Genomic DNA, 14,798 nt, shown 5'->3' on the forward strand with positions numbered 1-14,798 from the left:
GTAGCCCCTCAGAGAAAGTGAAAAAGAAGCTATCTCTGATACTCAGTCACATGCATTTCAAAGCAATACAGTATGATAAAAACAGTAACTCTCCACAATGCCATTGTCTTTGATTGCATTAACAAGTTTGAGACAGCCAAAATAATCAATCCATACTACAGAAGCTTCTGACTCAGTTTCTTGATAATGCTGGGCAGAGATTTGTAAGCCCAGCCTAGATAATGTCTAATTTCTCATAGACAATTTGGGATTGCTAATGAAATATAACATCATTCTCACAGCAGGGAAAAGGCTGTAAAAGTGCCCACATCATTCTAAACTCCCGAATGTTCCTGCAAGAAGCTCTGTATCACAAGAGGGGGGGAAAAAAAAGATGTCTTTTGAAAGTATAGTATTAAATGTCAAATTCATTAGAGACATGACCTGAAATCATTAGGTCTTTCTTTCTAAACTAGCTGCATATGTGATGTTTGGGTTCCTCTCTGTGTTATTTTCAGATCAAGATGAAACCACACAGAAAATATTGTGCTTTATTATTTTGTGTCATTTTTTGAAAGAATGACTCAGGCATTGATATTTAGGCTACTTTCAAGTCAAATATTTAAAGCCCACATCCTAACCATAAGCACACTTACTGACATATTGGAAGGTCACTGAAACATGAGAAGATAGAGAGAACACTAAGCAAAAGACCTACAAACTAAATATCTTTCACATTGGAGAAAAGGCAACTGTAAGAAAATATAACTGTTTTCTTGTATTTTCATCAAAGTACTGCAGAGGTTCCAAACAGTTTCAGATGTATTAAAAATCAGGTCTGTGGCATTTTCCTTGCGTACATTCATATTTCATTAGGTACAACAACTTTATCTTTTCTCCAGTTAAAAATGCCATTTAAATTTGCTGCTATACTTACTCTTTAACTGTCACAATGTAGCCATAATCTTTCTCCTCAGAAGATTTCACTTCAAGTTGTAAGCCCTGTCCTGTATTTTTCTGAGGCTCTTCATAGGAGGCTCCATCCTGCATTAAAGTGTTCTTCATCCAGTAGTGAGTCTCACTTGGGGCTTTGGACTCAGATTCACTGTCCTTTGTCAGTTCCCTTGAGAAAGTCTCACTTTTTACATTTTCCACACCAGCATTTACTTCTTCTGAGGAAGAAAAGTCAACGTCTTCAGATTTCTTGGTTTCTGTCTTAGTATATTCTTCAGGCATAAAGTCTTTAGGCATACTTTCAGGTAATGCATTCCCATCCAAGAAGTTAACTAGTTTTGCAGTATTCTCCTGTATTCAAAGAATATTATTATTTTTAAAACTAAGTGCTGAAATGTTATACTAAGCCAAACCTGGATACAGTCTTTCAAACTCTTACTGACATGGTAGAATCTATTCATACAAATGTCTCATGTTCATTTTCTTAATTTCTATATGCTGCCAGACTACGTAAGAACACAATGTTTATTCAGTGACAATAAAAGAGCATTCAACTATATCACTGAATTTTTCAATAGTTGTAATAAAGGCAAAGAAATTCTATAGTTAACAGTTTTTTTCTCAAATATCAAAGCATCTAGATAGTCTTTTCTCTGTCTTGAACACCTAGAAAATTCTATTGGTATTTTCATAGTGTTCATTTTCATCTGTCTATGCATTTAAGTATTCTCTTATGAGAATAAGAGTGTGTTATCAAATAAGTTAAAAAAAGAGACAAATAATAGAAATAGCCATCAATACACCTAGGAGCTGGGACTGGAAACATGCATACCTCTCTTGGGTCTCACATAGGAAAGAGAGCAGATATTATGTGACACATATTTCACTTACTCATCTCTAGAAATTGTGACAAATGCTTATGAGTGATTCACTAAGCTAAACATAGGAATACAGAAAAAAAAAAGTTTAATAAACAGAAACAATAACCAAGTGATCAAAAGTCAAAACACATGCCTGGAACAATTCTTTAGCTAGTTTCATTAAGTTTATTGCATCTAAGAATTTGGGAGGAAAGGATGGCTAATAGATACTTTGTGCTCCGTGTCACATTATATTATTTTCTATCACATCACCTATTCAAACTGATAGTAAGAAATAGATACACGGTATGCCCTGTATGTCTCTCATGAAAGCAGCACTTCATTCCTTGAAGAATTTCATATGGTTAAAGCCTGTGCTACATTGTCCACTTGTGTGTTTTTTCCTTGCTTGGTAGAAGGGCATGTACTAAGGAGATTTTGCTGTGAACACAAGAGGGTTGCCCATATATGAGTCTTCACAGCAGTTTTTACAAATGTTTCTTAGAGACCTTTCTGTCCATCACAACAGAAGAAGAAAGATGAATATATCTCAAAACTGCCTGAATATTGGACATGTCTAGAGGAAATGATTCAAAGTTAATGAGGAATATTTTAAAAGTAATCTGAATTAAAATCACAAACTTGATGTTATCACCTGGAGTGCAAGATGCAATACCTAGAGCTTTTGAAATACCTCTGAAATGCAACGATTTGGAAGAATTAATGGTAAAGGAAAAAAAGTGAAGCATGACAGATCTCACAAAAGGAGAGGGAATTTTGAGCCACAGGAAATATGTTTACTCATTTGCTTTTGGAAAGCAGAGAGATTATCTGGGCAAGGATGCTTTCCTCATTCCTCAGAACTGAGAGCCAAAGGACAGATTAAAGAAGGGTGTTTTCAACAACACCTGAATACTCAAAATTTACCAACCTGAGGAAAAGCCTGGATTTGTCTGCACTTTGTGATGTTATGAATTCTCTCTATTTACAAATGAAAGGCAAAACAGGACTTGATTTTGGTTTTCTGAACTGCAAGATTAAATTTGGTTAAGGAGTAACTAACTGTTTAATATTTCAATACATCAACAATGATATACTGTGACATCAAACTATATCCACACAAGACATAAAATGTTTTATATTTCAGAAACATGTTTTTGACCTTCACTGTATATAAATCTGATATTCTGAGATAGAATACATGTTTTGTTAAAATACTGATACTATACCTCTTCATCAGTTCTCTCCCTGGCTTCATGCACTCCATTGTCTGTAAGATATGGAAAGCACAAACACACAGTTATGACAGGAAAACATTGTATATGAAACAAACACTGCTTATAGGCCAATTTGTAGTGGTGGCCTTTCCATGCAATTTAAGCATTAACACATTAAAGCTGAAAGGGTGGGGAAAAGAATACTATATAATTCAGTATTGTTATTCTAACGCCACTTTGATAGCAAATTAATGCAACATCAATAGAGTACTTCAAGAGCCAATATAATAGTGTCATTTTGCTAATTAAGTGTCCAATCTTTATATCTGTTTATCAATATCTTAGAAAAAAAAATTACTCTAGCTTGCTGAATGGATATCTATATGAAAGAAAGTGGAAACACATACATCCCTCAAAGACATTTTACTGGAAGAAGACAGTTTACTTCAATGGATACTGTCTTCCAGAGTCACATTACAGTCACGTCATTAACTTCAGTCAAATAATGCTGGATTTTTGGTTTATAAACTGAGTCTTAGTCATCTTTCCCAGTGTTATTCAAGACAAACCCTCAAGTCTACTAATTTTAATTTATTTTAAAAAAAGGCAATTAAAATTACCAGGATAATTCCAACTATAAAGATTTCACTACATCACCATGGAAAAAAGCAGTAAGTTTAAATCACTGTTTATGACTTCTAGCATATAAATTTGGTGTCCTAGATATCACAAAATTCCTAAAATGGAGAATAGATGAGTGGTAACTTGTGTACCACTAGGGTATCAATTCATTAATGGCAATTACTGTAGCTCCTGAACCTACATCACCAGGAAAATGTGTGCCCAGGCAGAAACAAATAGCCATAACAACTTTCATTTCCCTAAGCAGAAAATCGAATTAGTAGTTTTATACATGTATCTAAGATTTTCTTCTGCAAGTAACTATGGAATGATCATCTGTAAGCATAATTTTCCTCCCACATATTTCAAAATACAGTCTTTGAATATAAAAATTTTTCATTATCATTTTGCTTAAACATCTCATTTTCAAGAAAGGGAAATTAGACCACACAGCATAAAGCAATCTGCATTTCAATATAATTGAGTGCGTAGGTTTATCTTGTTTGTGAAGTTTGAAGACCAAGGCTTCACAAACAGGTGCTTTTTTTACTAAATAAAGTACATGCCATAAAAAGAAAACAACAAAGATAAACAACTTTCCCTCCTGTCTTCTTTAAAACTGATTTTTAAAAGACTAGCTACTAGAGTGAAGCAATAAAGGAAAATTAGGGCAACTATCTTTTGCTGTACATAACTCTTTGAATTAATACCTGGTATATTAATACTATTTTCCATTAATCCAGTCTGAACTTCTGCCCTTCCTTGAGCTTCTCCTTTATTTATTTGTGCTTCTGTTTTGTTGTCTTTAGTTTTTCCAGCAGCCTCTTCTGTTTCTTCCTGAATGCCAACCGTTTGAATCGCATTTGCAATAGTATCAGCAATCTCATCCAGTTCTGTTGAGCTAAGATTCTCCACATTCACTTGGTGTTTCTCTAGGTCCTTCAATATATCTTTAACAAGTGTCTCTGGATCACAAAACAACATAAGCACAAGGTTCAGCTACATACATGAAGCACATGTGCCTGAATCAGTGTATCTCTTTGATTTTCCCTAAAAGATATCTGTTCTTTCATGAAGAGTGTCTTTTCCAAAAAAGGGCATACATATTCATGCTACCATCTTTCCAGAAAACAGAGTATTATAAATGGATGTTAGAGTTTATCAAAAGGTGAATTTGTGTCAGGTGCTGGGGGATGTATGCCACTACATCCCAGTAAGTCATCTTAAGAGAGAAGGGACTAAAACTTTTATGTTTTCATTACAAGAAGAGCATTTTTTCCTATTCTAAATTAGGTCCCAAAATACTGAAGATAAGTATTAAGGTAGCTTAGCTTTTTTTCAGATGCACTAAAATAGCCCAGACAACAATTCTGTGCATTAGAGATCAGGATCTTTGATAAATTTGCAAGGTAAATAGCTATATAGAGTTCTGGAAAAAAACAAAGCAAAACAAAACAAAAACCCTCAGATGTTTTGTCTTTCAGTCAAAAAGATCCTCTTCAATTAGAAGTGAATATGGATATAAATCTATTACAGACATGTAACACACACTTTCAAAATTGTATTGATTTCTCTTGGGAAACATGCATTTTGTCAAGAGTGAACTTTACCATTTTTGTTTGGCAGCTCTGAATGTTTTATGAGTCAGAATGAGGAAAGAAATGTTGATATGATATTCCAGGCCAGGAAAGGCAAATGGACTTAAAGAAAAAAACACACCAACAAAACAACCTTGATTTGAAAAAAGTTTTGAAGATGAGGAAATTGAAGGACAATGAATATTAAAGATGAGTTAGAAGATGTAGCTTAATAGCTCTTCAGGGAATGTACTTTTGTGTCTGCATATATTGCATATATCCTTCAGTACTGTTCTGTATAACTGCAAAACTCAATGTCCCTTGGATTATGAGACTACATGCATGGCTTACTCTAGCATACCAAAAGCGTTTTCTTGTGTCTCTGTTCTGCTTATTCATGATAATTACAAATTTATCATGTGTATGTATATGTGTGCAAGCAAGAAATCTCTTTCACAAAGGTAGTATTGTGTAAGAGAAAGATAGGCAGTCCTTTTAAATTTCTGTTGAATGTATGAACAACTAATCTTTTTTCTTACAGTGACATTCTTCCTGTTAAGCTCTGTGTTTGGATGAGTTCATCATCACCTCTAAACTAGACTTTGGGACCATGCTGCCAGCTTCCAGGCTTACATGAAAATGAATTAAAACGTAGATGTGCAAAGGGGAAAACACTACCAGAAAAAGGGCTACAAAGAAGGTTTGGCTTTTCACAGTAAAGGAAAAGAAGCAGATACTAGGAAAGAAGCAGCAGCTTGAGCTTCTTCTGCTCCAATGAAGAAGTAGCAGAACATATGTGGTTTTGCAGGGAGATAAGAATCAAGGATTGTCATCAGAAAAAGAAGACATGTCTGTCATTTTTTGGACATGTCTGTCATTTTTTGGACATGATAGTGGTAGTGGAAGAGGTTAGAGCCTGCAGCTGACCATCAGTTTTTCATCTCAAGGCAGAGATTAATTTCCTGATTAATGGCCTGATCCATAATTTACCAACTAAAGTAATACACTTTTCCCTAAATTGATTGGTCAATATAAACCAAGGTAACTTAAGCAACTTAAATAGTTTTGCTATGAGTCAAAGCAGATTTTGACTCATGGTGAAGGTGATTCTTTGATGTACTTTCTTTTCCAGGTTAAAAGGATACATCTTTACACCATGATATTACAAAATTCTACTGATTTCATTATAAAATTCACCTGTATGTACAGACTTCTGAAATTTCCCTAAAAAACATAGTTTTAAATACAATTAAGTGTGACTATCAATAAAAAAGGTAAATCTATGACACTGCCTCAAACCGTAGTGGACAGTAAAGATTACGGTACTATATGGAAATAGCAGAGAGCTTTCTACAGGAAAACAAGTCATGAGAGTCAAAGACTTTATCTCACAATCTCACAAACTATGCTGAACTCTCTGGGCAAAGATTTTTTTAAGCAAACTTAAGACTGATGTTTGATGGAAGCTGAGTAATACTTTATAGAATCACAAAATCTTAAAGGTTGGAAGGGACCTCAAAAGATCATCCAGTCCACTGAAAAATTTGACTGTTTTACACATTTTATTGCATTGTATCCATCCCCTGTTATGAATTTAATAATATAGTAAAAATGTAATGTCCAAATGGTTTTGTTTAAGAAGATGACCTGAAAGAGAAAACACCAAACTGGGAGGACTGGCTGATTCCCCAGAAGGCTGTGCTGCCATTCAGCGGGATCTCAACTGGCTTGAGAGTTGGGCAGAGAGGAATCTCATGAGGTTCTACAAAGACAAGTGCAGAGTCCTGAATCCAGGAAGGAACAAAATCATCCCCCAGGCTGGGGATTGACCTGCTGGAGAGTAGTTCTGCAGAGAAAGACTTGGAGCCCTGGTAGACAATAAACTGAACATGAGCCAGCAATGTGCCCTCGTGGCCAAGAAGGCCAATGGCATCCTGGGATGCATCAAGAAGAGTGTGGGCAGCAGGTCGAGGGAGGTTCTTCTCCCCCTCTACTCTGCCCTGGTGAGGCCTCATCTGGAGTCCTGTGTCCAGTTCTGGGCTCCCCAGCTCAAGAGGGACAGGGAAGTGCTGGAGAGAGTCCAGCACAGGGCCATCAAGATGATCAGGGGACTGGAACATCTTTCTTATGAGAAAAGGCCTAGGATTGTTCAGCCTGGAGGAGATGAGGGGGAACCTCATTAATACTTACAAGTCTTTAAAAGGAGTATGTCAAAAGGATGGTGCAACACTTTTTTCTGCATTGTCCACTGATAGGACTAGGGGTAATGGACAAAAGCTAGAACACATCAGGAAAACGTTCCATTTACACGTATAGAAAAACTACTGTAAGGAGCCCTGGCACAGGCTGCCCAGGGAGAGTGTGGAGTCTCCTTCTCTGAAAGTCTTCAAAACCTGTCCGGATGCATTCCTATGTGACCTGATGCACGTGGTCCTGCTTTAGCAGGGGGCTGGACTACATGATCTATCAAGGTCCCTTCCCTACTATTTTATGTTTTTATGAAATAACAGTACTGCCAGATTACTGCAGAAATCTTGTGCGTGCTTAGGTATCGTTTCTGTTCTTACATTTTATAGAACTATTGGACAGCAACCTGACAAAAAATTTACATTATTGAAGTATAGCTAATAAAGTCAGCAAAGACAGAATATATATCAGTTTCAAATGAAAACTAAAATTTTTCAATTAAAACATCAATATTTGAAGACAAATCTTAAAAAAATAATTCTATTTAAGGACATTTATAATTAAAAGAGTTATATTAAAGTAGCACTACTAGATCTTTATTTCAGTTGTCTTACAGCCAGCTGTCAGACCAAATACTGAGCCTTTCAACAATATGCAGTCAATATAGCTTTGTCATTTCCATTCAATTTCATTTTTTCCAAACTAATTTTTATCTGTACATATTATCTTAGCAAAGTCTCATCTCTCTGTTCCACTTCCACACATTCACAGGCAACAGCAAAGCAGTATCAGTCTCAGGCAAAATGGAAATGGGGAAATGAGGTGAAGAATCACACAGAAAATGAATAGCCACAGGCCTGACTCCTGGCACAGGCTGCCCAGGGAGGGTGTGGAGTCTCCTTCCCTGGAGGTTTTCAAAACCCAGCTGGACACATTCCTGTGTGACCTGATCTAGGTGGATCTGCTTTAGCAGGTGGTTGGATGATCTTGAGAGGTCCTTTGCAACCCCTACTATTCTGTGATTCTGTGATAATACTAACAGGCTCATTTCAGGTTCTCTTGGTTCATTAAATAAACCTTTTATAGAGGAGCCTCCTGTTCCCATGATGCTGTTATTCCTGCCCTGTTCAATGTCACCTGAGCACAATTCATGAAACAACCTCCTAAATACTTGCCAAAGTGAGTAAAACTTACGCATTACATGCTACTTTTACAGAACAAGTGTGACTTAAAATGTCAAGGATCAAAGGCAATAACTAAAGCTACCAAGTATGAAGACCATCATGTTTTCAGTATATTAGGAGGAACAGTCACCAAGGTGTCTGTAACAGCCCAGTGAAACAGAAGTCTACATAATGAATCTTGCTAATTTCAGGAGTTTACTGATATGATGTTAAATATGGATGTTTCCACTTGCACTTGCTCATATTTTTATGTCATTTGCATATTATTGGATAATTTGATACACAACTAAGTATCAATGTATCAGTGCAAACACCAAATTTTTCCCTTAGCTTCCAAACTGAAGAAGGCAAGTTGCCTTTCAAAGCTGCCTTCGAACCATGATGACAGTAAAGGCACATATATCTTAGATAATGTAACTTTTCATATCAGCTTCACCAGTAAAATTCCCTAGTACGTAACAACAGCAGTTTAGCAAGTGAAAACAGCTAATTGTTGTACAGTGTATCAATCACGCTCCATACTCTGTTGACATAACTGCCAAATGCAGCTTGCCTGACAACTGACTGGTACAGTGTCAGTAATTTTTCTATCAGTCCAACATGGGGATCTTTTATCTTCTCCCCATTGCCCTATGACCACATATTAGCTATCTTCAGCAGGCGAGCACCATATGGATTGGTGACCACAGCCTTGTAAGACAGAGGATGTACAAAAACATGTTTTCTCTATAAATATAGATTTTTTTTTTTAAGGCACCTGAATTACAGATTCTATGACCTTTCCAAAGCATCAGAGGCACATATCTGGTAATATTTAATATATAAAAAATGAATAGACTAGAACAAATCGCTTATAACTGAGCCAAATTCTAAACATAGCTGGTGAATAAAACAGATTCCACTATTGCCCAGTGCCTACAAACACAGTATCCATGTGCATCATACTACTAGAGCTATCAGTTTCCAAATCTGATAGAAAAATGGGTCCACGTCTCTGTCTCTTGTATTTCCCCTTCAGGGTGCCTTGTCAGCTAATTTACCTGCCACTGTTTTGCAGCAATTCTGAGTGCTAATCGGCTCAGTACCTTCTGCATTGTTCTCCCAGTCAACTTCTTTTGTCTAAGCCTCTAATGGATGCAATGGAGAACTAAGCTCATGTGACTGCATCCCATGCTTTCTGGTTTTGGAACAGATTTGAGGTTTAGAGAGAAATGACTCACCAAGCATGCAAAAAATCCTCAAGCACCAGAGAGATTGAAGAAAGGTTGAAAGCAGAAAAAGATGGTGTGGTCAGCCTGGCAAATCTGAATCCAAACCATCATAATTCCAATGAACAGTTTTTTAAACAACAAATATACTGGGATCTGTGCTCACCACTTCCTTGTGAGACTATTAAGTGGCTTAAAAATACAAAAGAAATCATATTATTTCCTACTCAATTCATAACTTAATGTCTATGCAACACTTAAAAGCTAATGCAATGGAAGTTCCTACAGGGTACATTATGTACGTGAAGTCAAAGCAGTACAACCCAATGAATTGTGAAACGTGTTATTCCCTCTAAGTGTTAAGCATTTTTTTCCTGGTTGGCTCCTACCAGGAAAGGTGAAGTGGAACAGCTGGAGGATAATGAAACCAGCATGTGCCTAGTTTGTTTTGAGCCTAGTAACAAAATTGTCTAACCTGTGCAAGGGACTTGCAGTGCCACCTGGATTAGATTTTACATTATAGTTCGTTCCTTGAAACCTATTATCTCTGGGCACCATACCAAGAAAGCTTTCACTTCTGAGCATCCTTTAGATTGCAAGCATTATCTCTCCTCTGCTGCAACTTTGACATTTCTGTTTGTTCTGTTTTTTGGGTTGTTTTTTTTTTTCAATCAAAACAAATCAAAGTACATTAAACTTTATGGATGACAACTAAAGAAGGGATTCAAAGGAACCAGGGGCCATGACGTGAAGAGCAAAATGTACAAAGCAGTGCTCCATCTTAATTTAAATATTTGTCAAACTATCATGTGGGTCTGGCTCAGAGCTGGGGAAAGTTTTGAGCAACTTCCTACAGGAGCCATCTTTACATCCCATTCGCCCTTACCAGAAAAGGCTGTCATGTCAAACCATGACAGAAAGAAATCGGGATCTGGTCATTATATAACAGCACTAGCACAAAAAGACGAATGGGTTGTGTTTGTTAAGAGAATGTCCTGACAAAACCAGATGTAACCTCATCTTCTTGTCCTATACTGTGTCCATCTTTCCACCTAACTGACGGACTCCTCCCCTCTCTGTTCTATGCCAGAACTTACCTCAGTGTTAATTTCTGTGTCTAACTTTGAATTTTACCCATCATTTTTGAACTTCTAGTTAAATATAGAGAACAAACCCTGGCATATCCATATTACCTATATATAGTGTGAAACGTATGCATAAAACCAGATTAGATAGCAAAGCTATACCCATAATTACATGTTGTTTGTAAAATACTCTGAAAATATAACAAGTTACATAAATGTTACGTCTTACTAAGTGCCATATACTTCTGCATGCATATGGAAGGTGGGTGGAAGAATGTGGGTAGATGTTTGCAGGGAAAGAGTAGTTAGAATGGTGAAGAGTATTACTGTATTATAGTAGGTACAAATATGCCAATATTAGGAAATAGATCAGAATGGTTTTTTTTTTCCTCCAAAAATGTTCAGCAAACATGAGGGAAACTTCAGAGAAGTTAAAATAAGTAAATATAAAGTTTACCATCCACTACACTCAGAGGGTCCTGGGAAGCAGATTTCTGATTCAGCATCTCAGGAGTTGGCCTCAGCACGCCAGATGCAGATTTTGGCTGGATCATTTTAAAATCTTCTGGTTTTCCTTTGGCAATAGTTCCATCAAAAGGACTGACTTGTGAGGAGGAGAATCTATCAGCATTAATGTGAGACCCTTTAGTCCTGCTGTGGGAGCTTCTATCGTTGCTTTGTGCTGACAAATTCTGAGTGATGTACGTATGCAGGGCAGCCATCAGAGTTTTTTGGTCAAGCCCCATCTCTGACTCTGAGAACTTGTCTGGCTGAGGCTGGTTGAGAGTCCTTCCAAGGAGATTGTCAGTGTGGTGTTGAAAGGATGTTGATGCATGGGCCAAAGGAAGTGCTCGCTCTTTGGATTTCTGTGTCATATAGTACCTGATAGGATCATTATAGATGTAGCTCTGGAGAGAGTAGAAGGTGGAAAAAGGAGTCATTATTGCTTTTTAGCAACTATTGTCATGCAGGAATCACAGATATAGTCCTTTACAAACCAGGAAAACAATAATTAGAACCTGTAACGAACACGTACATTGCAAATCTGAAACTGGTGTGTTTGCTTTCAAGAGGCACTACCACTTTGGTACAAATTACTAAAGAGAAAGAGAATAGACAATGATAAAACTCAAATTTGATGTTACCTATGTATGCACTATCCGTACTCAGTCAGACAAAGAAAATTTAGTAAAGCCACCTTCCCTTTGATTTTTACTAGAATTGTGAGAGTAACTTTTTTTTTTCCAGGTTACTTACCAAACATTAGCAAGTGAAATTAAAAAAAAAGGCCATTTTTTAAAGAACACCCAGAAAGCAAACATTTCTTTTGTATGTATGAAATACTATGTTCTATTTTGCACAAAAGAATCTTACTTTTTTTTTACTAAACTGAATCTCTAATCAATATGTCCTCTGACAGTATAAAGAAATGCAAAACCAGCCTTTAAATTGGTTTTTAATTAGTTTATTACTTTCAAGTAAAACAACTCAGCAAATTATACAAGAATGTAAAGAACGCTTCAATCAAGCTCAAACCACACTTTTATTGAAAAATTGCTGGGAAAAAAAAAAAAGTGGAAAGATGGGCTGGTACCAGAGTTTTCTATTTGCCAACAAAGGATGCATCAGATGGGATTCTACCGGATTCTCAGACCGCAAGACAACATATTGTTTTCATTGACTTGTTTTTGATGATGAAATGTAGTTTTGAGGACAAATTCTAAATTCCTCCTTAAGTACTTTAAGCCTCTAGCCAGTGGATGAAAGAATAAACTCATTAATTAGTATTACATTTACTGTAATTTAATTTTAGAGACATTTTTGTTACGATCACAACCTGAGGGCGGGTCTTTTTGTTTTTAAAGTTCCACTCTCCTAAATCATTAAAAAAATAATTATCCTTCACTCCTTGCTAAATCCAAATTTGAACTGAGAGATTAATTTTAGTTAGAATTACTCAGATTCTTTGTTTATAATTCCTTCAGGACACTGCTGATGTTGCATACCATATTACAGGTGTGTTGACCAGGTCCTGCTTCTTAACTGTGGTTTCTTGGTTAAACTATCCTACAAACTACTTTACAACATGGAAAACTTAGCAAAGGAATAATTTCAGCTCTCACTGGTGTCACTGTCCACTGATAACAGAACAGAAACAGCTGCAATCTACATACGGAGTTCAGCAACTATACACCCCAGAGGATAGCAATTAGTAGAATTCAGACAGAAAAATCATTATTTATATATTTCCTAATGAATTTTGTAAAGGGAAAATAAGTAAGACTAATAAGCTATCCCAGAGATGAATAAAAATGTTTATATTTTATCTAGTTCTTTATTTATGGACATTAACTTTGCTCTCCATCTGAACAATTTTATTTCTTTCAATAACAGTCAGTTGATTTTATAATATATATTCACCACCATTGCTTTCCAAAAGGGTTATCCTCCCGCTGAGAAATGATTGAAGAGGTTCATTCCATGATTCCATATCATGATTTGTAGATTTATGGCTTATCCAACTTTATTACAGAAGAAAAAGGCACTTTGGCTTCTTTGGCTTGTGATCCACCTGAATAAGGCTTTTGACTTCTGCAGGTGGTCTTTAACATAGGAATGTGATTTTTTAACACCAAGAAATTGGGCTAGAGTAAAACAGTGTCAAGGAATATAGAGCTTGAGATCAAGCAGCTTTGTGTATGAAAGATTTTCATGTCCCCTGGGAGCTGCATCAAACAACAGCAATGTAGCTGCGGTTCAGTGCACCAGCTGCAGGGTATGCACTCCTCTGATCAACACCAAGAGGGGAGCCAGTTGTCAAAATACAAGTTGAATGCTGTTTACATACTTAATGGCAGATCCTAGATGTGAAAAACTACAATTCCTATGCATTTATCTCCCAATTTCAACGGGGTCTTTGCATGTGGTAATTAACTCTTTAATGATACCCACTCCCTACAATGAGCTGCAGAGAATGACACAAAGCAGTTCCACACACACCAAGTAGTTAACAGAATTCACAAAAACTGCCTTCTACCTTTCCTGCCTCTGTACTCCCTACCTTGACACGTTTTGGTGGACCTTCTGGGGACAAGGGAAGGAAGAATAAGTTGCTGGGAAAGACAGAAACATGAGGTGAGGGAGATGTTCCCCGTTCAGCCATGGAAAGACAATTTCAGTTGAATCCAGCTTGTGTAACTAATTTGGATCTCTGTGTTATATCCAGTTGCCTCCTTTGCCTCCAAAGCTTTACTAATAAATCAAGTCTTAGGGAGTGCAAAACTGCTGGACATTCTCAAACCACTTGTGAAAGATTAGGGTCAGGAGATATGGGCTGGCTTTTGATGTGCTATTTAACAAGTCCAAATATCCTTTAACACTAATGGGTCTGTGATTTCCTGCATCTGCAGATACGCACATCAAGAAATAAAACACAACAAAATCATAAAGTGATTGTACACAAATTAGATATAAGTTAGCGTCAGTCCTGGGCTCAGAGATGCACCTAGATCAAGAAAGGGCAGCCTCTCAGCAGCTTGACAGGTCACACTTCAGGTAGTATGGGAAGAAATATTAAAAGTTCTAATTAAAGTATAGCACCAACAGCTCAGCTGTCTTCACAGTGCACTCAGATACCAGTCTATCTGATGTAGCTTAGTCTGACTTAATTAAAGGGATCTCACAGCTGTATGGCAATCCTCAACTTGGAGGAGAAAAAAGCCCCTTCCTTGCTGCTCCCATCTCAAACAAAAAACAGAATTGAAAGTATATGTGTCAACTGAAACATGAAAGGTGAAATACACATAAAATTGCAGCACAGATAAACATAACCGTAGACTATGCATTTGTCTAAGTGGTATGAGAAAAATAATCTATTTTTTACCTAAAATGATAAGAGAAAAATATCTGTTATATGTAGTTTAGAA

General features: G+C 36.6%; 1 protein-coding gene across 1 annotated transcript in view; it reads right to left on the minus strand.

Annotated features, from left to right (window-relative positions):
- PTPRN2 (protein tyrosine phosphatase receptor type N2) overlaps window positions 1-14,798 on the minus strand; it is a 656,903-nt gene that overhangs the window by 395,186 nt on the left and 246,919 nt on the right. The window contains exons 6-9 of the mRNA XM_061996660.1: window positions 11,330-11,780; window positions 4,342-4,596; window positions 3,023-3,063; window positions 917-1,284 (exon numbers count right to left, since the gene is read on the minus strand). Of these exons, the coding sequence (XP_061852644.1) occupies window positions 917-1,284; window positions 3,023-3,063; window positions 4,342-4,596; window positions 11,330-11,780 (1,115 nt within the window). The remainder of the gene's footprint in view (window positions 1-916; window positions 1,285-3,022; window positions 3,064-4,341; window positions 4,597-11,329; window positions 11,781-14,798) is intronic.

This window comes from Colius striatus, chromosome 5 (assembly GCF_028858725.1).
Source record: "Colius striatus isolate bColStr4 chromosome 5, bColStr4.1.hap1, whole genome shotgun sequence".
Classification (NCBI taxonomy): domain Eukaryota; kingdom Metazoa; phylum Chordata; class Aves; order Coliiformes; family Coliidae; genus Colius; species Colius striatus.